The sequence below is a fragment of the Vicia villosa genome, linkage group LG2 (assembly GCF_029867415.1).
Source record: "Vicia villosa cultivar HV-30 ecotype Madison, WI linkage group LG2, Vvil1.0, whole genome shotgun sequence".
Taxonomy (NCBI): domain Eukaryota; kingdom Viridiplantae; phylum Streptophyta; class Magnoliopsida; order Fabales; family Fabaceae; genus Vicia; species Vicia villosa.
In genome coordinates, this window is record NC_081181.1 from 38,628,836 (window position 1) to 38,651,651 (window position 22,816).

Sequence of the window (22,816 nt, forward strand, 5' to 3'; positions counted from 1 at the left end):
TTTCCAAAGCATCCCACAAATTTTTCCTAAGGGCAAGTTGGTTGAAGGCATAAACCACAGTGAGACTGTACATAAGCCTTTGATCCAAGTCATACACATCAGCATGAATGTGTTGTTCATCTTTCTGAATCACCCTCATCTCAACCTCTTGAGGCCTCCACATCAACCAGATCCTACCATTCTCATGGCAATCATAGTTATCAGCAAAGTCCCAGTTATTACTAAATCTCCTTCTTATTCTATCAGCATTTTGTTTTTTCACTCGAGTCTCAAGTAAAGCAACTACAGAAACATTAAAGCTATGGAGGTAGGAGCTTACCTCTTTGTGTCTAGCTTCTTTATTGATGCCCCGTACATTCCAAGTGCAAATCATTGAACAGAGCTTTGTCCTCCTATAGGACAGTCTCCAATCCTAAGGTGGGTAAATGGATTAGGGAATAGAACAGCACTATTATCCTTAGGAGTAGCCATAGGTGTCTTCCCCTTCTTTGTAACCACTGTCCAATTCTCCTCACTATGCGACTCCTTTTGTGTCTCATTCTCTTCACCAGGTTTATCACTCTTGCCAATGTTCGCAGGGGGTTCCACCACTCCAGGTTCATCAGTTTTAAGCTTAGGTTTCCACACCTTAGGAGCTTGCTTCACACTAACCTTCTTCACAGAGCAGTCATGCCCAACTTTCAAGCATGAATGACAGTACAACGGTTTCCACTCATATTCAATTCGCTGCTCTATCTTTTTCCCCAGGTGGTCCTTGATGACAATAGAGTCTCTAGGTTTCTGTGTGATATCCACCTCTACCAACACCCTGGCATACGAAATCCTCAGCTTCTGTGCCGTGCATTCACCAGTAGTTATCGGTTTGCCAATAGCACTAGAAATCTTCGAAATGCTACTTTTTCCCCAGAGATGAAGTGGTAAGTTAGGGAGAGTAATCCATATTGGTAGTACCCGTAGCAAGTCCTCCTTAATTTCAAAATCAGGTGTCCAAGGTTTCAGGAACAAGGGTTTCCCATAGATGAAGTATGGACCCTGCGCCATGACCTTCTCCATATCTGCATAGCTCTTGAACTTTACAATAAAATATCCAGCATCATTATAGTAAAGATTCGGCAAAGCTACAAAGTTCCACGAAGTCTCCATGAATTTACGCACTGCAGTCATCGTTAGGTTTCCTCCTAGCGTGAAGAGAATAACAGCATATTCCCAGAATTCCAGCTCCTGCGCAACATCCGTTTCCTCAATGTTAATCTCAATGTCTACATTAAGCAGAGTAGGGGCAATATATTCCACCGCCATCCCCCTCGAAAGATCTCTGTTCCCTTGAATAATCTCAACCCATGGTTTTGGTGGTGGCAGAGGCTCAACAGATGGTTTGGTGTTCATCTGGTCATCATGGGCCACCGTTGTATCAGGTGGTTTAGGTGTCACTGGTAACTCAGGTTCAATCCTCGCTTGTGTAACTATCGTCCGTTCCACCGCTTTCGGTTGCGCCGCCGCCTTTGGCCGGCCAACGCCACGTTTCGCCTTAGGCATCAAACCCTAGCAGAGCGTTACACTAACTAACTACTTGTACATATTTTTATTCAGTTTTAAAAATTCTAACTATCTATTTATAACATATTATTTTTATCGGTAAAATTTTCTAATTTAGTACATAATATATAGTTAGATATTATTAAAATTATATTATCTATCTATTACTAAGGCTCTAAATTCAAATACCACAACTTCAGATATATATTAGCTTAAATTACCATCGTTTAAGGTATGCATATTTTTAATTTTAAAAATCTCAGTGTCAATACTAGTTTGAATGATGAAGTAGGTGCAGGTATTTTGGCCATCGAACTAAAAATTACGGTACATATCTAATTGTCAATATTAATTTGAACGTCGGAGTGTTTGCAGGTACTTTTGCGTCAGAGTGAGTGTTTGTAGACACTTTGTAGGTCTTCTTCTAGATTAGTATACTCAAGGTACGCGCTCACTAACTTTAAAAATCCCATGCCCTTATACTATAATTTGAGCGTCGGAGTGTTTGCAGGTAGTACTTTTGCAAGTCCTCAAAAATCAATTTCAATCAAATACCGCTATCGAGTTGTCATCCAACTATTCTCCGTCCACATTGTGAGCGTAAATTCTTGAACAAAACATTATTCTTATGAATTTTTTACAATTTTATACTCACTATCGCAACTTCAAAAATATTTAAATTTAGTGATATCAACGCTAAAAGTAATCTCTAATTTTAAAAATCTCATTACCTATATTTATTTGAGCTTGGAGTGATTGCTACCACTTTGCAGGTCTTCTTCTAGAACTAATCTTCTCATTGAAATATACAAGCTTTGCAAAATTGATTTTGGTTCCATGCATAAAATTCATTGTTAAACCTTGCATTCAGCCTCTTTATACAATAGGACTATGTTGTGTATAAATGTTTGCATGGGGTTGTAACACTATTTATGGCTCTTCTTCACTACAGTTTGGACATTTACATCTAAAACCGTAATCTGCAAGGGATGCTTGTCTCTCTTCAAATGGAAGGTCTTCATCAACATATGAAATGGTTATCTGAAAAATCCTTCGAAATATTAGTTACTTGAACATGGCATTTATGGAAATATTAAAATTCATCATAATTTAGTATGATATTTTAGGGAAGTTATAATGAACCTAACACAAATTTATTAAATTTAATAAAATAAATAAAATGTTGTGAAAGTAAAATTAATTTATAAATTTTAGTATTTTGTTAAATAAAATTAATTAGCTCAAAACAAAATAAAGGAACATTATCGCATATTATAATTCAATTTCAACAAATTTTTTGGGAAGGTGACAATTAACTTAAATTTATTAAATTTAATAATATAAACAAAAAATTTTGTGGAAGTAAAATTAATTTATATATTTTAATAAAATTTTAGTATTTTATAATAAAACTAAATAACTTAAAATAAAATAAAAGAACATTACGACATATAATATTTCAAATTTCAACAAATTTTATGGGAAAGTGACAATTAATTTTATTAATTAATTGTGATAGTTACAAACCTATTTGAACATTACACGAGAAGAAATGGTAAGGAGAAGGAAAAATATCAATCCTTCTCAATTTTAGTATAAATTTAATAAATAAATAAAAATAAAGTTACAAAATTTTACAAGATCTCAGGTACAAATGGCACGTTCTTGCTAATTTTGTGGTAACTTATTTTTCAAAAAATAACATGAAAAGTAAAGTATGAAAAAATATTAAATAATATATTATAATTTTTCTTATGCTTAAGTCAATAATATTTTAAAATATTAATTAATTTATTAGTAATTAATTTGTATCTCCTAAAAAATAAAGCAAAATAAGTATCCTAAAATATTGAAATTTGAATAAAACTATCTACTAACTAAAAATGAATTTTTTACGTATAATCCGTTATTGTTATTGAGATATTTAAGGACAGCTATAAAAAAATTATAACAAGAAGTTATAAATTTTGAATGGAACCAATAGTATATATAAGAGGCTATAGTTAACTTTAACTTCAAAATTAGCAACCTCAACTCAACTCCAACCATGTTTAAGTGTTTTTTTAATGGGTGCAAATCCCGCAAAGCCACTGATTTTTCTACTTCAACTCAATCCATATCCCAACCCCAACCCCAACCCCACAACCACCACAAATGGAAGCCACCACTCCCAACTATTATGGAGGAGTCTCTATACTTGCATGATCATGAAAATAAAAACAAACACATCCATAAAAAATTACCTATAGCACATTCTTCTTATTTGTCGAGGTAATAAACTTCTATTTAAAATTATTAGATTGTTTTTCAAAGTTTGGTATCTTATATTATTTTTTAAAAATATTTTTCAGTGGCAATAATAGGACGGAAAATCCTACATTTATTATATCGTTTCCGTCGTTCGGTATATTTTGAGATCTCTTGATTATTTGTCATTCGCCATTTTTTGAGGTTTGTCAACCCAATGATGAATTTATACCTATTGTGTTGGAATTATATTTAAGTCTTTAGTTAATTGAAATTATAACACCCCATACATAACTGACTAGTATATTATGCATGAGACGTTAAAATTGATATTGAGTACATACAAAAGCTATAGTTATATAAAAATCCATATAAAATACAACATGATTAGCATATTAAGCATCATATGTTTATCAATTATCTCACAATCCCTAAACCCCAAGGTATTCCCAACATGCAAACCCCAAGGTTTCTAACTAAGGGCTCACCTTGGATCAATGGAGCTTTAGATGATGAACATGCTACAATTGAGTTCCTATCTTGACCAAAACTCCAACTCCAAACTCATCAAACCCGTAGCCCATTCTTCATCATATTCAGCATGCATGTCTCAACTTCAAACTCGTTTTTCTCCTTCAAAATAGAAGCTATAAATGCGAACCATAGGTGCAAATCGAAGAGAAATTTGTTAGCTTTCCAATGGGACCAGAATCGTTACGATCGGAGTTACGAGTTGAGAGATATACCTGATTTAGTGAAGGCTGTATCAAGGGTTGCGAAAATGGAGATATGAAGATGATGAACTTCTTTCTTTCCATGTTCCTATGCTCTCTCTTCTTCAAAAATTCTGATTTGGAATGGTTATCTCTACTAACAATACTTTAAGTCCATGCAAATATCATTTAAGGTCCAATGTGCCCTTTAACTAAGTGGTATTTACATAAATGCCACTTAGTTCAATTCCAACCAATTCCATTGCTTTCTCTTAAGACTTCTAATACAATTGTGCTTAGATGATATGGACTAAGACCAAAGTGCATTTTAATTATCAATTAACCAATTTAATGATAATTACCGGTGTCGGAGAGTCGGGGTATTACATTCTCCCCCCCTTAAATAGAATTCGTCCTCGAATTCCTTCCGTTCACCATGAAAACCAACTCTTCATATCTATCCAATCAAAGGGAAGAACGTTACTCACATTCCTCTTTAGATAATCTCTCTACTCTGTCTGATGGTCATTCCATACGAAAAAACATAATCTGCCAAAACGCTTGCATCCCACTACACATGATTAGAAACCTTAACTCTCAAGCAACACGTCTAATTTGATACTTCGTCTTGACACACCTGGGGAAAGGGTCCTTCCAGGGTCCTTGACCTTTACTGCTCTGCACTGAATCTCCAAAACTTCAAAAACTCCAATAATCCACTCATGTCGGATATCCTTCGTTTCATTCTCTGGTGTGTTCACCCTCGTTCAACAAACATTACTGAGTCACTCAGCTCCTTGAATTATTTCCCACTTGAGAATTACCGCCACAACGTCGCTTCTGCGATAACACTTCAAGTTATTCTCCACTCGAGTCCATACAATGTCATTAGGTGACCTCCAAATTCCTCGGTCTTAACCCCTGGTTCCCAAAGTCTTAGGATGATTGTCCCAAATTTACCTTTACTTATACAACTGAATCTCCCTACTTTAACCCTTTACTCCAGTTTATACATAACAACTGTCACCGTAAACCACGAAGGTGTAATCATCTTGCAACTATAGCCTTGACATTCGATAACCTCACACAAGATTCTACTAAAGAGAGGCGAAATTCAGCAACTGACTTGTAACCATTGTCCAAGTCTTCCTGTACAATCATAGTACACAAGGCATAACCACAAAGAACTTGCGCCAACTGAATGTCCTCTCTAGCCTTCAGCATTTCGACGGTCTAATACTCAGTCCAACCCTTGTGACTTGCAAGCTTAACTGATGACCTACGAACGTCGGACTGCATGCCATCCACAAAAAGTATTCCCAAGTTGGCCCATTGACAACACCTCTCGTGTTTATGGTGGATCCTCGAGTGACTAGAATGAACGAAAACCCGCTTCGACAATCTCCCTTAGAAAGATACTTTCATCCCAACATAAAATCCTACAAATAGTCCGCTCATTCCTACCTCTGACTTATCTGATTCTCCCTTGATCTGTTGCGCTACTCTGATTCCAACAAGCCACACACACCTTGAAATCCTCCGAGTCACGTTATATCCATAATTCACTTAGTTCCCATTAATACGCAATAATTCCTTATCCACAGTTGTCCAATTACAACACGTACTAGAAATCCATATACATCCATCGTCGACTACTACTCTTCGAAGTTCCGTACTCTCCAGAATCAAGCTTTTACTTACTCTGTCATTCCATATAGTTCATCTACCACAATTTAGGTACACGTTTCATCCTCAGGACATTGAAACCCAAACACTCACTGACTTAGAGGTTCGTCCTTGTCACTGATTTCCACAGTGTACATCTGCTATGTTTTTCATTCCAATAAATCTTTGTTGCTCAACCGGTATATCGAATCCTTCACGACATTCTGCAGTTCATGATAACTCTAGCAGTTTTACACAACTTCTACCCAACCATACACCTTCATTCTCTTAGCGTAGTATCACCTCTGATAACTCGTGTGACTTACTGATATAACGATCCTCCCATAGCCACACTCTATTCACACAGTCATCTAACGTATGTTCCACCTCTGAATCAGACACTGAACTGACTTCCTCAGCGGCTGCATCCTTCATTGCAGTGCTTCCAACGGTCTGAGTGTAGCCACAATGCAAGAAATTGCACTTTGCACTTTGCACTTCGAACATCTCTTTATAAACTCCTTAGCAGTTCTCAAACCAAAATGTCCATGCTTTACCAAGATTAACACTTCTCCATTCAGAGTATCTAGCAATACCTTACCGGTCACACCACACATCGAGCCGATCCAAGATACAACCTGCATATTCCATCACTGATCGCCAATGGTACATGATAGCCACTCACCATGCTGACCAGGATATCATGACCGCACATGAGTCCCACCCTAGGCACTCATGCAAAATTTCCAACTTAACACTTCATGAAACGAGAACGTCCCCAAGGTACAATCTGATACTAACTCACGCGATCACGATCACTCAGGGTCTCCATAAGGATAGTATTGGATCTTGATCCATTTCACCATCGTCTGTCTAGTTATTCCTCTACTATCGAGAACGACATATGGATCCTTATCCCACATACCTTATGAGAGTTTGGATCTGTGTCTCACGAGTGCCAAATCAGAATTCTACCTTGAGCTTCAGATCACCTTTGTCCCACACATGTCGGAAAAAGGATGACTCACGGATCTTGTGCACGATAGCGATACTGTGGCATTATACCCGTCTGGCAGTACCAACATGGTGGTCCAACTCCGAGGCCATGTATTCAGGTAACCTACCATAGTGGCGTATAATGATCCCCACGTGTATCCTATAGTTGCAACTGACAAGTGTCTGAACAGGCCTCCAACAGGTTCATCGTTCCTCAAGTCCTTCGAATCACACTCCTCAGGATGCTAAAACCTGAGAGTGCTACACATCAAGGTTTACTTACTCGGAAAGCCAAAACGCCAAACACGAAGATTTGAAGTTCAACTTCGGATTACCATGTCGTGCGTGTACCCACTCGTCCCATGCATGCATGAAATTCCAAGGATAATTCAGTTCAGATAGGAATACTATGGTTCCTAACAACCGACGCAACTGCGATTATCCTATTGACGTTCCAGATAGATCTTAGTTCTTACTCGCCTGAACACCCAACGCCAAGCGTATTTCTATGGCTTCACTCGGGGTCAGACGAACAACAACTAACAAGAACTTAGGTTACTGCATTTCACGCTTCTACATCATTTCATGTTCCATCCAGCGTAGTTCTAGAACTTAAATACAAAATGATAAGAACAGAAATACATATCCTCTTCTATCGACAAGGTATTCAAGCTTCGCCAATCTCAAGTTACCACACTCATACATTCCACCAACATCTACTAGGAAACTACTCTCGCTTAGGTACATCAAGCTGATTTAGAATCTAATACTTCACCCATCCAATTATTGTCCGTACCAGCGCAATCAAAATGGTCTGACTTCTGTGTCTGCACTTCCAAAGGTTATTCTCTCCTATCAGCTCCCCAGTCACACTTAACACCGGCAGCATCATCAGTACTGACTCCTACTAATTCACAGCTCAACACCTTCGAAGAATCTCACTTACAAGGCTCCTACTCAATCCTATTTGGTTTTTCCCTTGCTATTACCAAGACTTAGAGAAAGTTCACTCCGTCCAATCAAAATCCTAGGGGTTCTAGTTGTCTCGATCCACACTTTGACAGTTCAGGTAACACTACTTTGCGTCAAATGCTCCCCTTAAGCTTGACGACTCCAATATTATCCACTTACAATGTCCAAAAAATCCATTACTCATCCCACTCCAACTACTTGGGTTCACAACACTTACAGGTTTTACGAGTCCTCGTGGCGGCTCTGCCGTAATTCTACTGTCTCACACTCAGTCGATGAGTTGATCAAGTTCAACAACTGAATGAGATTTCAGTAAAATCAGGCTAGCAACGCACACTTGAGAGGAGGAAAAGGAATTGCTAGTGATGTCTCATGGCTCGGCCGAGAATCGACCTGCTCTAATACCAACTATAACACCCCATACATAACGGACTAGTTTATTATGCATGAGACGTTAAAATTGATATTGAGTACATACAAAAGCTATAGTTATATAAAAATCCATATAAAATACAACATGATTAGCATATTAAGCATCATATGTTTATCAATTATCTCACAATCCCTAAACCCCAAGGTATTCCCAACATGCAAACCCCAAGGTTTCTAACTAAGGGCTCACCTTGGATCAATGGAGCTTTAGATGATGAACATGCTACAATTGAGTTCCTATCTTGACCAAAACTCCAACTCCAAACTCATCAAACCCGTAGCCCATTCTTCATCATATTCAGCATGCATGTCCCAACTTCAAACTCGTTTTTCTCCTTCAAAACAGAAGCTATAAATGCGAACCATAGGTGCAAATCGAAGAGAAATTCGTTAGCTTTCCAATGGGACCAGAATCGTTACGATCGGAGTTACGAGTTGAGAGATATACCTGATTTAGTGAAGGCTGTATCAAGGGTTGCGAAAATGGAGATATGAAGATGATGAACTTCTTTCTTTCCATGTTCCTATGCTCTCTCTTCTTCAAAAATTCTGATTTGGAATGGTTATCTCTACTAACAATACTTTAAGTCCATGCAAATATCATTTAAGGTCCAATGTACCCTTTAACTAAGTGGTATTTACATAAATGCCACTTAGTTCAATTCCAACCAATTCCATTGCTTTCTCTTAAGACTTCTAATACAATTGTGCTTAGATGATATGGACTAAGACCAAAGTGCATTTTAATTATCAATTAACCAATTTAATGATCATTACCGGTGTCGGAGAGTCGGGGTATTACAGAAATATCCACTTCTTTTGACACATCTCAATGCCTTATATTTTGTGAAGTAATATAGGTAATGTGAGAGGATTGAGACTTTTGATTTTTAACACCAAATTAACCTGAAATTTAGTATCAAAAGGGTGTAAAAGCAAAATTAAATATTAATAGCAGGGGAAAAAATAAAATAAAAACTCAGCTCAAAATTTTTTAGGAGTAACGCGAAATGCGTCATTGCTCCTTAATCTTTTTGCTAAGTAACCGGGTAATTTCATCACAAATGTTATTATTCGCGTCAAAAGGTTACTTGATTACTATAAACAATCCATTTGGTGAGTAACCGGGTAATTTCATCACAAATGTTATTATTCGCGTCAAAAGGTGATTTGATTAAAATCTATTTGCTTAGTAACCGGGTAATTTCATCACAAATGTTATTATTCGCGTCAAAAGGTGATTTAATTACTATCAACAATCCATTTGCTGAGTAACCGGGGAATTTCATCACAAATGTTATTATTCGCGTCAAAAGGTGATTAGATTACTATGAACAATCCATTTACTACGTAACCGGGTAATTTCAACTCAAATGTTATTATTCGCGTCAAAAGGTAATTTGATTGCTATAAACAATGAGTCGTGCATACAATAATAAAATTTCCCCTTAATAAGTACCGATAGCTTTGCACTCTTGAGATAATAAAGGAAGGATAGTAATAGAAATTTCAAAAAAAAGTTGAAACCTCTTACTTTGCTCTAGATTTCTAAGTAGAATATGGGGCATCACACACACACTATGAATTAGTGGATGGATCATTTTTCTAAAGATGGAAATATTATCCGACTACAGTATGTTCCTGAGGGTAAATTTTATATATAAATAATCTTATGAGAAAATTATATTTGTTTGTGTTTTAGATTAAAACAATTGCATTAATATTTTTAGTTCGGAGATGTTACCACATTTAAAAACATAAGTTATTTAATGTTTTTAAACTTGAATGCTGTTAATCTAAATTTATAATAATTTTTAAATTTATGTTTTTTAATTTTATGAATTTCATGTTATTATTTGTGAAAATGTACTTTTTACCATTAAAGGTAAAATATTTTTGTAAGTTAGTGCATCTATTTAGTGTTCATTATCATGGAATTGAAAATGTTGGACTAGATGCTTTAGAATGTTGTAGTATATATCTATTGAGCAAATGAAAGTCCAAACAAACCATGTAATTTTTAGTCTTTACTATGAGTTGGGAACGTGCTAATTAAATTCAAACAAACCATGTTATTTTTAGTCTTTACTATGAGTTGGGAACGTGCTAATCAAAAAATCAAATGGTTTTTGTGAGGCATTAATATAGTTTTATATTATTTGGTTATTTAATTGATATTTTTATTTTGTCAAGAAATATTTGATATTTTTATCTCTTACTTATTTTAATATTGTGATTTTTTTTGTTCTAACTATCTATTTATAACATATTATTTTTATCGGTAAAATTTTTTTATTTGGTACTTAATATATAGTTAGATATTATTAAAATTATATTATCTATCTATTACTAAGGCTCTAAATTCAAATACCACAATTTCAGATATATAAGCTTAAATTACCATCGTTTAAGGTATGCATATTTTTAATTTTAAAAATCTCAGTGTCAATACTAGTTTGAATGATGAAGTAGGTGCAGGTATTTTGGCCATCAAACTAAAAATTACGGTACATATCTAATTGTCAATATTAATTTCAACGTCGGAGTGTTTGCAGGTACTTTTGCGTCAGAGTGAGTGTTTGCAGACACTTTGTAGGTCTTCTTCTAGATTAGTATACTCAAGGTACGCGCTCACTAACTTTAAAAATCACATGCCCTTATACTATAATTTGAGCGTCGGAGTGTTTGCAGGTAGTACTTTTGCAAGTCCTCAAAAATCAATTTCACTCAAATACCGCTATCGAGTTGTCATCCAACTATTCTCCGTCGACATTGTGAGCCTAAATTCTTGAACAAAACATTATTCTTATGAATTTTTTGACAATTTTATACTCACTATCGCAACTTCAAAAATATTTAAATTTAATGATATCAACGCTAAAAGTAATCTCAAATTTTAAAAATCTCATTACCTATATTTATTTGAGCTCGGAGTGATTGCTACCACTTTGCAGGTCTTCTTCTAGAACTAATCTTCTCATTGAAATATACAAGCTTTGCAAAATTGATTTTGGTTCCATGCATAAAATTCATTGTTAAACCTTGCATTCAGCCTCTTTATACAATTGGACTATGTTGTGTATAAATGTTTGCATGGGGTTGTAACACTATTTATGGCTCTTCTTCATTGCAGTTTGGACATTTACATCTAAAACCGTAATCTACAAGGGATGCTTGTCTCTCTTCAAATGGAAGGTCTTCATCAACATATGAAATGGTTATCTGAAAAATCCTTCGAAATATTAGTTACTTGAACATGGCATTTATGGAAATATTAAAATTCATCATAATTTAGTATGATATTTTAGGGAAGTTATAATGAACCTAACACAAATTTATTAAATTTAATAAAATAAATAAAATATTGTGAAAGTAAAATTAATTTATAAATTTTAGTATTTTGTTAAATAAAATTAATTAGCTCAAAACCAAATAAAGGAACATTATCGCATATTATAATTCAATTTCAACAAATTTTTTGGGAAGGTGACAATTAACTTAAATTTATTAAATTTAATAATATAAACAAAAAATTTTGTGGAAGTAAAATTAATTTATATATTTTAATAAAATTTTAGTATTTTATAATAAAACTAAATAACTTAAAATAAAATAAAAGAACATTACGACATATAATATTTCAAATTTCAACAAATTTTATGGGAAAGTGACAATTAATTTTATTAATTAATTGTGATAGTTACAAACCTAATTGAACATTACACGAGAAGAAATGGTAAGGAGAAGGAAAAATATCAGTCCTTCTCAATTTTAGTATAAATTTAATAAATAAATAAAAATAAAGTTACAAAATTTTGCAAGATCTCAGGTACAAATGGTACGTTCTTGCTAATTTTGTGATAACTTATTTTTCAAAAAATAACATGAAAAGTAAAGTTAACTACTTTTGTGGTAACTTATTTTTCAAAAAATAACATGAAAAGTAAAGTATGAAAAAATATTAAATAATATATTATAATTTTTCTTATGCTTAAGTCAATAATATTTTAAAATATTAATTAATTTATTAGTAATTAATATTTATCTCCTAAAAAATAAAGCAAAATAAGTATCCTAAAATATTGAAATTTGAATAAAACTGTCGTCTAACTAAAAATGAATTTTTTACGTATAATCCGTTATTGTTGTTGAGATATTTAAGGACAGATTTAAAAAAATTATAACAAGAAGTTATAAATTTTGAATGGAACCAATAATATATATAAGAGGGTATAGTTAACTTTAACTTCAAAATTAGCAACCTCAACTCAACTTCAACCATGTTTAAGTGTTTTTTAATGGGTGCAAATCCCGCCAAGCCACTGATATTTCTACTTCAACTCAATCCATATCCCAACCCCAACCCCACAACCACCACAAATGGAAGCCACCACTCCCAACTATTATGGAAGAGTCTCTATACTTGCATGATCATGAAAATAAAAACAAACACATCCATAAAAAATTACCTATAGCACATTCTTCTCATTTGTCGAGGTAATAAACTTCTATTTAAAATTATTAGATTGTTTTTCAAAGTTTGATATCTTATATTATTTTTTAAAAATATTTTTCAGTGACAATAATAGGACGGAAAACCCTACATTTATTTTATCGTTTTCGTCGTTCGGTATATTTTGAGATCTCTTGATAATTTGTCATTCGCCATTTTTTGAGATTTGTCAACCCATTGATGAATTTATACCTATTGTGTTGGAATTATATTTAAGTCTTTAGTTAATTGAAATATCCACTTCTTTTGACACATCTCAATGCCTTATATTTTGTGAAGTAATATAGGTAATGTGAGAGGATTGAGACTTTTGATTTTTAACACCAAATTAATCTGAAATTTAGTATCAAAAGGGTGTAAAAGAACAATTAAATAATAATAGCAGGGGGAAAAATAAAATAAAAACTCAGCTCAAATTTATTTAGGAGTAACGCGAAATGCGTCATTGCTCCTTAATCTTTTTGCTAAGTAACCAGGTAATTTCATCACAAATGTTATTATTCGCGTCAAAAGGTGACTTGATTACTATAAACAATCCATTTGCTGAGTAACCGGGTAATTTCATCACAAATGTTATTATTCGCGTCAAAAGGTGATTTGATTACATTCCATTTGCTGAGTAACCGGGTAATTTCATCACAAATATTATTATTCGCGTCAAAAGGTGATTTAATTACTATAAACAATCCATTTGCTGAGTAACCGGGTAATTTCATCACAAATGTTATTATTCGCATCAAAAGGTGATTAGATTACTATGAACATTCCATTTACTACGTAACCGGGTAATTTCAACACAAATGTTATTATTCGCGTCAAAAAGGTAATTTGATTGCTATAAATAATGAGTCGTGCATACAATAATTAAATTTCCCCTTAATAAGTACCGATAGCTTTGCACTCTTGAGATAATAAAGGAAGGATAGTAATAGAAATTTCAAAAAAAAGTTGAAACCTCTTACTTTGCTCTAGATTTCTAAGTAGAATATGGGGCATCACACACACACACACACACACACACACACTATGAATTAGTGGATGGATCATTTTTCTAAAGATTAAAATATTATCCGACTACAGTATGTTCCTGAGGGTAAATTTTATATATAAATAATCTTATGAGAAAATTATATCTGTTTGTGTTTTAGATTAAAACAATTGCATTAATATTTTTAGTTCGGAGATGTTACAACATTTAAAAACATAAGTTATTTAATGTTTTTAAACTTGAATGCTGTTAATCTAAATTTATAATAATTTTTAAATTTATGTTTTTTAATTTTATGAATTTCATGTTATTATTTGGGAAAATGTACTTTTTACCATTAAAGGTAAAATATTTTTGTAAGTTAGTGCATCTATTTAGTGTTCATTATCATGGAATTGAAAATGTTGGATTAGATGCTTTAGAATGTTGTAGTATATATCTATTGAGCAAATGAAAGTCCAAACAAACCATGTAATTTTTAGTCTTTACTATGAGTTGGGAACGTGCTAATTAAATTCAAACAAACCATGTTATTTTTTGTCTTTACTATGAGTTGGGAACGTGCTAATCAAAAAATCAAATGGTTTTTGTGAGGCATTAATATAGTTTTATATTATTTGGTTATTTATTTGATATTTTTATTTTGTCAAGAAATATTTGATATTTTTATCCCTTACTTATTTTAATATTGTGATTTTTTTTGTTCTAACTATCTATTTATAACATATTATTTTTATCGGTAAAATATTCTTATTTGGTACATAATATATAGTTAGATATTATTAAAATTATATTATCTATCTATTACTAAGGCTCTAAATTCAAATACCACAACTTCAGATATATAAGCTTAAATTACCATCGTTTAAGGTATGCATATTTTTAATTTTAAAAATCTCATTGTCAATACTAGTTTGAATGATGAAGTAGGTGCAGGTATTTTGGCCATCGAACTAAAAATTACGGTACATATCTAATTGTCAATACTAATTTCAACGTCGGAGTGTTTGCATGTACTTTTGCGTCAGAGTGAGTGTTTGCAGACACTTTGTAGGTCTTCTTCTAGATTAGTATACTCAAGGTACGCGCTCACTAACTTTAAAAATCCCATGCCCTTATACTAATTTGAGCGTCGGAGTGTTTGCAAGTAGTACTTTTGCAAGTCCTCAAAAATCAATTTCAATCAAATACCGCTATCGAGTTGTCATCCAACTATTCTCCGTCGACATTGTGAGCCTAAATTCTTGAACAAAACAATATTCTTATGAATTTTTTGACAATTTTATACTCACTATCGCAACTTCAAAAATATTTAAATTTAATGATATCAACGCTAAAAGTAATCTCAAATTTTAAAAATCTCATTACCTATATTTATTTGAGCTCGGAGTGATTGCTACCACTTTGTAGGTCTTCTTCTAGAACTAATCTTCTCATTGAAATATACAAGCTTTGCAAAATTGATTTTGGTTCCATGCATAAAATTCATTGTTAAACCTTGCATTCAGCCTCTTTATACAATTGGACTATGTTGTGTATAAATGTTTGCATGGGGTTGTAACACTATTTATGGCTCTTCTTCAATGCACTTTGGACATTTACATCTAAAACCGTAATATGCAAGGGATGCTTGTCTCTCTTCAAATGGAAGGTCTTCATCAACATATGAAATGGTTATATGAAAAATCCTTCCAAATATTAATTACGTGAACATGGCATTTATGGAAATATTAAAATTCATCATAATTTAGTATGATATTTTAGGGAAGTTATAATGAACCTAACACAAATTTATTAAATTTAATAAAATAAATAAAATATTGTGAAAGTAAAATTAATTTATAAATTTTAGTATTTTGTTAAATAAAATTAATTAGCTTAAAACAAAATAAAGGATAATTATCGCATATTATATTTCAATTTCAACAAATTTTTTGGGAAGGTGACAATTAACTTAAATTTATTAAATTTAATAATATAAACATAAAATTTTGTGGAAGTAAAATTAATTTATATATTTTAATAAAATTTTAGTATTTTTTAATAAAATTAAATAACTTAAAATAAAATAAAAGAACATTACGACATATAATATTTCAAATATCAACAAATTTTATGGGAAAGTGACAATTAATTTTATTAATTAATTGTGATAGTTACAAACCTAATTGAATATGTAACACCCCATACATACATTGCCTAGGATATACGTATATGGCATTAAAATGGTACTCGAAAGTCATAAACATAAGCAGCGGAATAGATAATGTATAAGTACAAGAACAAAAGCCCAAACTGTCATGGCCAAAATACATAAGTTCCACCCGGTACAAATACATATCCATAGTACAAAAGATGGAGATACAAATGATCATGAACTACAAAAGAACATAACGCCAAGAAACACCATCTCGAAGCTAAGCCATCTTACCCTTTCCACGGTCCTGCCTCGACCCACCTGTAAAAAATATAATTGGAATGGGGTGAGATTACTAAATCTCAGTGAGCCTCCCTATCTTACGGGTTCGCTCAGTTCTACAGGGAACATGCAATCAACGGATTCACCGAGAATCCGGGTTACCTCACGGCTAGGTACAAGTACAAACAAGGTGCACCATCATTGGAAGTCCCATAACTATCCAATGAGGTTAGAACAACAAACGGCTCAACGCCATCACAAACAAGTATGCAGACCCGTACCCATGTACGAGGAATCCAGGAGTAAGTTTACGTCCCACTCATTAGGCCACGCCATCCACACCCTCGGTGAGTAACCAAGTACATAGCATCAAGAGACTTGCACAAGCACATCGTAAGACCAATCGGATACTCTTCCTAAATGGAATCCATCCGAGATGAGTTGTCACCGTGACATTGCCTAAATGGCGTCTGGCCCCATCAATGTCCACACGCAGATGAGTTACGCCGAGTGCAAACACGCCTTCTTGACAATACAAGCCCACCGGGCGAAAGCCTAGTGATCTTGCCTACATGGCATCACTAGAGGTGAATCGGAAGTAATGTCGCCTACATGGCATTACTTCTCCACCATACCAAGCACGCTGATGTGTAACGCAAGTGTGGAAGTGCCCCCTACGGCCCTCACAAGCACATCGCAATGGTAGCTCAGGTGTGTAGAACATACCGAGAACGCTGATGTGTAACGCAAGTCTGGAAGTGCCCCCTTCGGCCCTCACAAGCACATTGCAACGGTAATAAATGTTCTATGCGATTTACCCCCTAATAGTATAGGCCTACTCCGATTCAAGCATAATCACACATCACCAAGATCACACAGCACGGTATAAGCCATCACACAGGCAATCACATTCGAATGTTCAACCGGAACAGACGAAATCAAAATAATAATGCCATAATATAATCCACACAATTTGTATTTCGAAACATACAAGCATATCCAATGGATTTCAGTCATATCATGGTCTTATACAATTAAAACATATATTAGAATGCCATACAAGTCATAAGAGGCTCTCGATTCCGATACAAAACGAAACTGCACTCGAATAGGGAAAATATCAATTCTGCATCAGACTAGTTCGCTACAGCGAACTTCTGTTCGCTACAGCGAACTCAAACAGAAGCAAACTTATCCAATTCCAGGTTAGTTCGCTACAGCGAACTCCCAGCGAAGCCCCGATTCGCTACAGCGAAGGAAAGTTCGCTACAGCGAATAAATCATTTTAACTCCCAGGTTTATTCGCTACACAATTCGCTACAGCGAACCATTCGCTACAGCGAATGAAAGTTCGCTGCAGCGAACTCTGCAAAATCAGCAAAAATGCAGAACGCGTTTGGGGTCCCCAAACCCCAAAATTTCACATGCAGCCATTGTTAACCAAGTAATAAGCTATAGTAAACATGTATATACTCATTATTACCAGAAAGGAGGGTTAAACATGCAATTTGTAAGATCATTGATCATTTACTCACAAAAACCCCTTTTTTCCCAAACATGGCATAAACCCCATAGAATACCCCAAGGTCTCTATCTATGAGACTCACCTGAAATTGAAGAAGAGGACTGCGAAAATCAGAAGCAAGAGTGATGAGAATGGTTGGATCAAGGTGCATGCAAGCTGTATGTTGAATGGTCTTCTTCTTCCTCCCTCTCCTTTCACGTTTCTTTCTCCCTTCCTCTCTACAAATTCTGTTTTTGTTCCAAGGACAAGAAAATGAACTCAACCAAACAACTCCTTAAGTCTTAGTGTTAGGTGAAATGACCACAATACCCCCTAACTAGACTTTATTTACCATGATGCCATTTAGTTACATTCTAACTAAATAGAACATAAATAGGATATTACAGAATATTACACGAGAAGAAATTGTAAGGAGAAGTAAAAATATCAGTCCTTCTCAATTTTAGTATAAATTTAATAAATAAATAAAAGTAAAGTTACAAAATTTTACAAAATCTCAGGTACAAATGGTACGTTCTGGCTAATTTTGTGGTAACTTATTTTTCAAAAAATAACATGAAAAGTAAAGTTAGCTACTTTTGTGGTAACTTATTTTTCAAAAAATAACATGAAAAGTAAAGTATGAAAAAATATTAAATAATATATTATAATTTTTCTTATGCTTAAGTCAATAATATTTTAAATTATTAATTAATTTATTAGTAATTAATTTGTATCTCCTAAAAAATAAAGCAAAATAAGTATCCTAAAATATTGAAATTTGAATAAAACTATCGACTAACTAAAAATGAATTTTTTACGTATAATTTGTTATTGTTATTGAGATATTTAAGGACAGATATAAAAAAATTATAACAAGAAGTTATAAATTTTGAATGGAACCAATAGTATATATAAGAGGCTATAGTTAACTTTAACTTCAAAATTAGCAACCTCAACTCAACTCTAACCATGTTTAAGTGTTTTTTTAATGGGTGCAAATCCCGCAAAGCCACTGATATTTCTACTTCAACTTAATCCATATCCCAACCCCAACCCCAACCCCACAACCACCACAAATGGAAGCCACCACTCCCAACTATTATGGAGGAGTCTCTATACTTGCATGATCATGAAAATAAAAACAAAGACATCCATAGAAAATTAGCTATAGCATATTCTTCTCATTTGTCGAGGTAATAAACTTCTATTTAAAATTATTATATTGTTTTTCAAAGTTTGGTATCTTATATTATTTTTTTAAAATATTTTTCAGTGGCAATAATAGGACGGAAAATCCTACATTTATTATATCGTTTTCATCGTTCGGTATATTTTGAGATCTCTTGATTATTTTTCATTCGCCATTTTTTGAGATTTGTCAACCCAATGATGAATTTATACCTATTGTGTTGGAATTATATTTAAGTCTTTAGTTAATTGAAATATCCACTTCTTTTGACACATCTCGATGCCTTATATTTTGTGAAGTAATATAGGTAATGTGAGAGGATTGAGACTTTTGATTTTTAACACCAACTTAATCTGAAATTTAGTATCAAAAGGGTGTAAAAGCAAAATTAAATATTAATAGCAGGGGAAAAAATATAAAAAAAAACTCGGCTCAAAATTTTTTAGGAGTAACGCGAAATGCGTCATTGCTCCTTAATCTTTTTGCTAAGTAATCGGGTAATTTCATCACAAATGTTATTATTCGCATTAAAAGGTGATTTGATTACTATAAACAATCCATTTGCTGAGTAACCGGGTAATTTCATCACAAATGTTATTATTCGCGTCAAAAGGTGATTTAATTACAATCCATTTGCTGTGTAACCGGGTAATTTCATCACAAATGTTATTATTCGCGCCAAAACGTGATTTAATTACTATAAACAATCCATTTGCTAGGTAACCGGGTAATTTCATCACAAATGTTATTATTCGCGTCAAAAGGTGATTAGATTACTATGAACAATCCATTTACTAAGTAACCGGGTAATTTCATCACAAATGTTATTATTCGCATCAAAAGGTAATTTGATTGCTATAAACAATGAGTCGTGCATACAATAATTAAATTTCCCCTTAATAAGTACCGATAGCTTTGCACTCTTGAGATAATAAAGGAAGGATAGTAATAGAAATTTCAAAAAAAAGTTGAAACCTCTTACTTTGCTCTAGATTTCTAAGTAGAATATGGGGCATCACACACACACACTATGAATTAGTGGATGGATCATTTTTCTAAAGATGAAAATATTATCCGACTACAGTATGTTCTTGAGGGTAAATTTTATATATAAATAATCTTATGAGAAAATTATATTTGTTTGTGTTTTAGATTAAAAAAATTGCATTAATATTTTTAGTTCGGAGATGTTACCACATTTAAAAACATAAGTTATTTAATGTTTTAAAACTTGAATGCTGTTAATCTAAATTTATAATAACTTTTAAATTTATGTTTTTTAATTTTATGAATTTCATGTTATTATTTGTGAAAATGTACTTTTTACCATTAAAGGTAAAATATTTTTGTAAGTTAGTGCATCTATTTAGTGTTCATTATCATGGAATTGAAAATGTTGGACTAGATGCTTTAGAATGTTGTAGTATATATCTATTGAGCAAATGAAAGTCCAAACAAACCATGTTATTTTTAGTCTTTACTATGAGTTGGGAACGTGCTAATTAAATTCAAACGAACAATGTTATTTTTAGTCTTTACTATGAGTTGGGAACGTGCTAATCAAATTCAAATGGTTTTTGTGAGGCATTAATATAGTTTTATATTATTTGGTTATTTATTTGATATTTTTATTTTGTCAAGAAATATTTGATATTTTTATCCCTTACTTATTTTAATATTGTGATTTTTTTTGTTTTAACTATCTATTTATAATGTAATACCCCATATTTTCTAACCATGTATATTTATACACTAAGAAGGATTAAAGAAAGGCTTAGTAGTGATATTAAGGATTTGGTTGGAATTGAACTAAATGGCATCTTGGTAAATACCATTTAGTTGGAGGGCAAATTGGTCCAAGGAAAAGGTATATCATTATAAGGGCTTGTTTGGGTAATAGTAATGCAAACCAGAATTTATGAGAGAGAGATAATTAGAGGCATGGAAGAAGAAGAAGAACTTATGTCCAACTTTCCATTTTCGCACCTATGGGACAGCCTTCACGAAAAAGGTAATATCTCTCAGCTCGTAACTCCGATTGAGCTGATTCTGGTCTCGTTGGAAAGCTTACGAGTTTCTCTATGATTTGCATATATGGTTTGCATTTGTAGGCACTATATTGATGGATATAATCTGGTTTGAAGTTGAGTCATCCATGCTGAAAGTATGAATATAAGGATTTCGGGATTGATGATGATGGGAGCAAAACTTTGATTAAGAAAGGATTGTGGGAGCAGCATTGTTATTATCTTCACCTCTACAACTCAGAATCTTCAAGCTTGAGGTGAGTTCCATTAGTTAGAACCTTGGGTAGAGTTTGGGAATAATGCATGATTTGGGAAATAAGGGTTTAGGTTGTGATAAATCCTTTGCATGTTGATTAAATGCTGAAAATCATGCTCCTATACTGATAAATTGTGCCTGGGGTTGTTTTATATGTTAAGGTTTGGATTGGGATGGATTAGGATGTGTTGGAACTGGTATATTGCAAGAAAAATATGATTTTTGCTTCTGGTTCAGTAAGCAATCGATTGCAAGGGTCAAGCAATCGATTGCACTGTGAAAAATTGACTTTCTACGCTTCTGGTTCAGCAAGCAATCGATTGCACACTGGTGCAAACCGATTGCACCTGACAGAAAATTATTCCTTTATTGTTTTGACCATAACTTGAGTTCTACAACTCGAAACGAAGCCCGGTCGGAAGCGTTGGAAAGGTCTTTTAATGATCTTTATGAATATGCTTAGATATAATGCTTTTAATTGATTTAAAAGTTATGGCAAATGGATTTTTAGTTACATGATATTTGATTAACATTAATAGAATTAAGAAATGTATGTTTAATTCCCCGAGTGCGGTTCCGTTCCATGTCGGGAATCAGAAGCCTCTTTGTTATGAGACTAATGTGTGTCCATGTACGTTCTAAATAATTATATGGTCTGATTATGTTTCATATATTCCATGATCGAAACATATTTAACTCACATGTGACGAGTATGTACAAATGACATGATATTTATACGATGGACTTTGTCTAATATTATGTGCATATAATACAATGTAAATTGTTTTCCCGTCGTTCCGGTTGGACGTTCGGATGCTTGATTTTGTGAACTTGATTTGGTTGAATATGCGTGAATCGGAGTATAACCGTACTACTAGGATAGTAAATCCTGTTTACCCACTATGTGGATGCCCATTGGTAGCCGTGTGGCGTTTGTGATATGTATTATATACCATGGATGATTTGGCTTTTATGCCTGTTGTATATACGTGTCTATATCCGTATATTTTGCGTTCCCTGAGCTACTATTGCGGTGGAAGCAAGTGAGGGTCTTTAATGGCGTTTCCCACTTGGTAACTCACCTGCGTGATTAGTATGGTAAGTGGGTGATGCCACATAGGCAATCACTGAATTACTTGCCTCTAGTAACGTCAATTAGACAATGTTACTAGGCTTTCGCCCGGTGGGCTTGTACGTCGAAAAGGACATATTGCACCTGTTTACTCACCTGCGTACAGAGGATGAATACCATTGCAGTGGAAGCAAGACCGGGGTCTTTAATGGCGTTTCCCACTTGGTAACTCACTGGCGTGCTTGGTGATGAGGTTGTAAATGCCAAGTAGGCAATGGTACAAC

General features: G+C 33.6%; 1 protein-coding gene across 1 annotated transcript; it reads right to left on the reverse strand.

The window, feature by feature from the left end:
* Nucleotides 1-369: 369 nt before the first annotated feature.
* On the reverse strand, nt 370-1,536 carry LOC131648869 (uncharacterized). The gene has a single exon (XM_058918597.1). It carries the CDS (start codon nt 1,534-1,536, stop codon nt 370-372), a length of 1,167 nt encoding a protein of 388 aa, XP_058774580.1.
* Nucleotides 1,537-22,816: the final 21,280 nt, after the last annotated feature.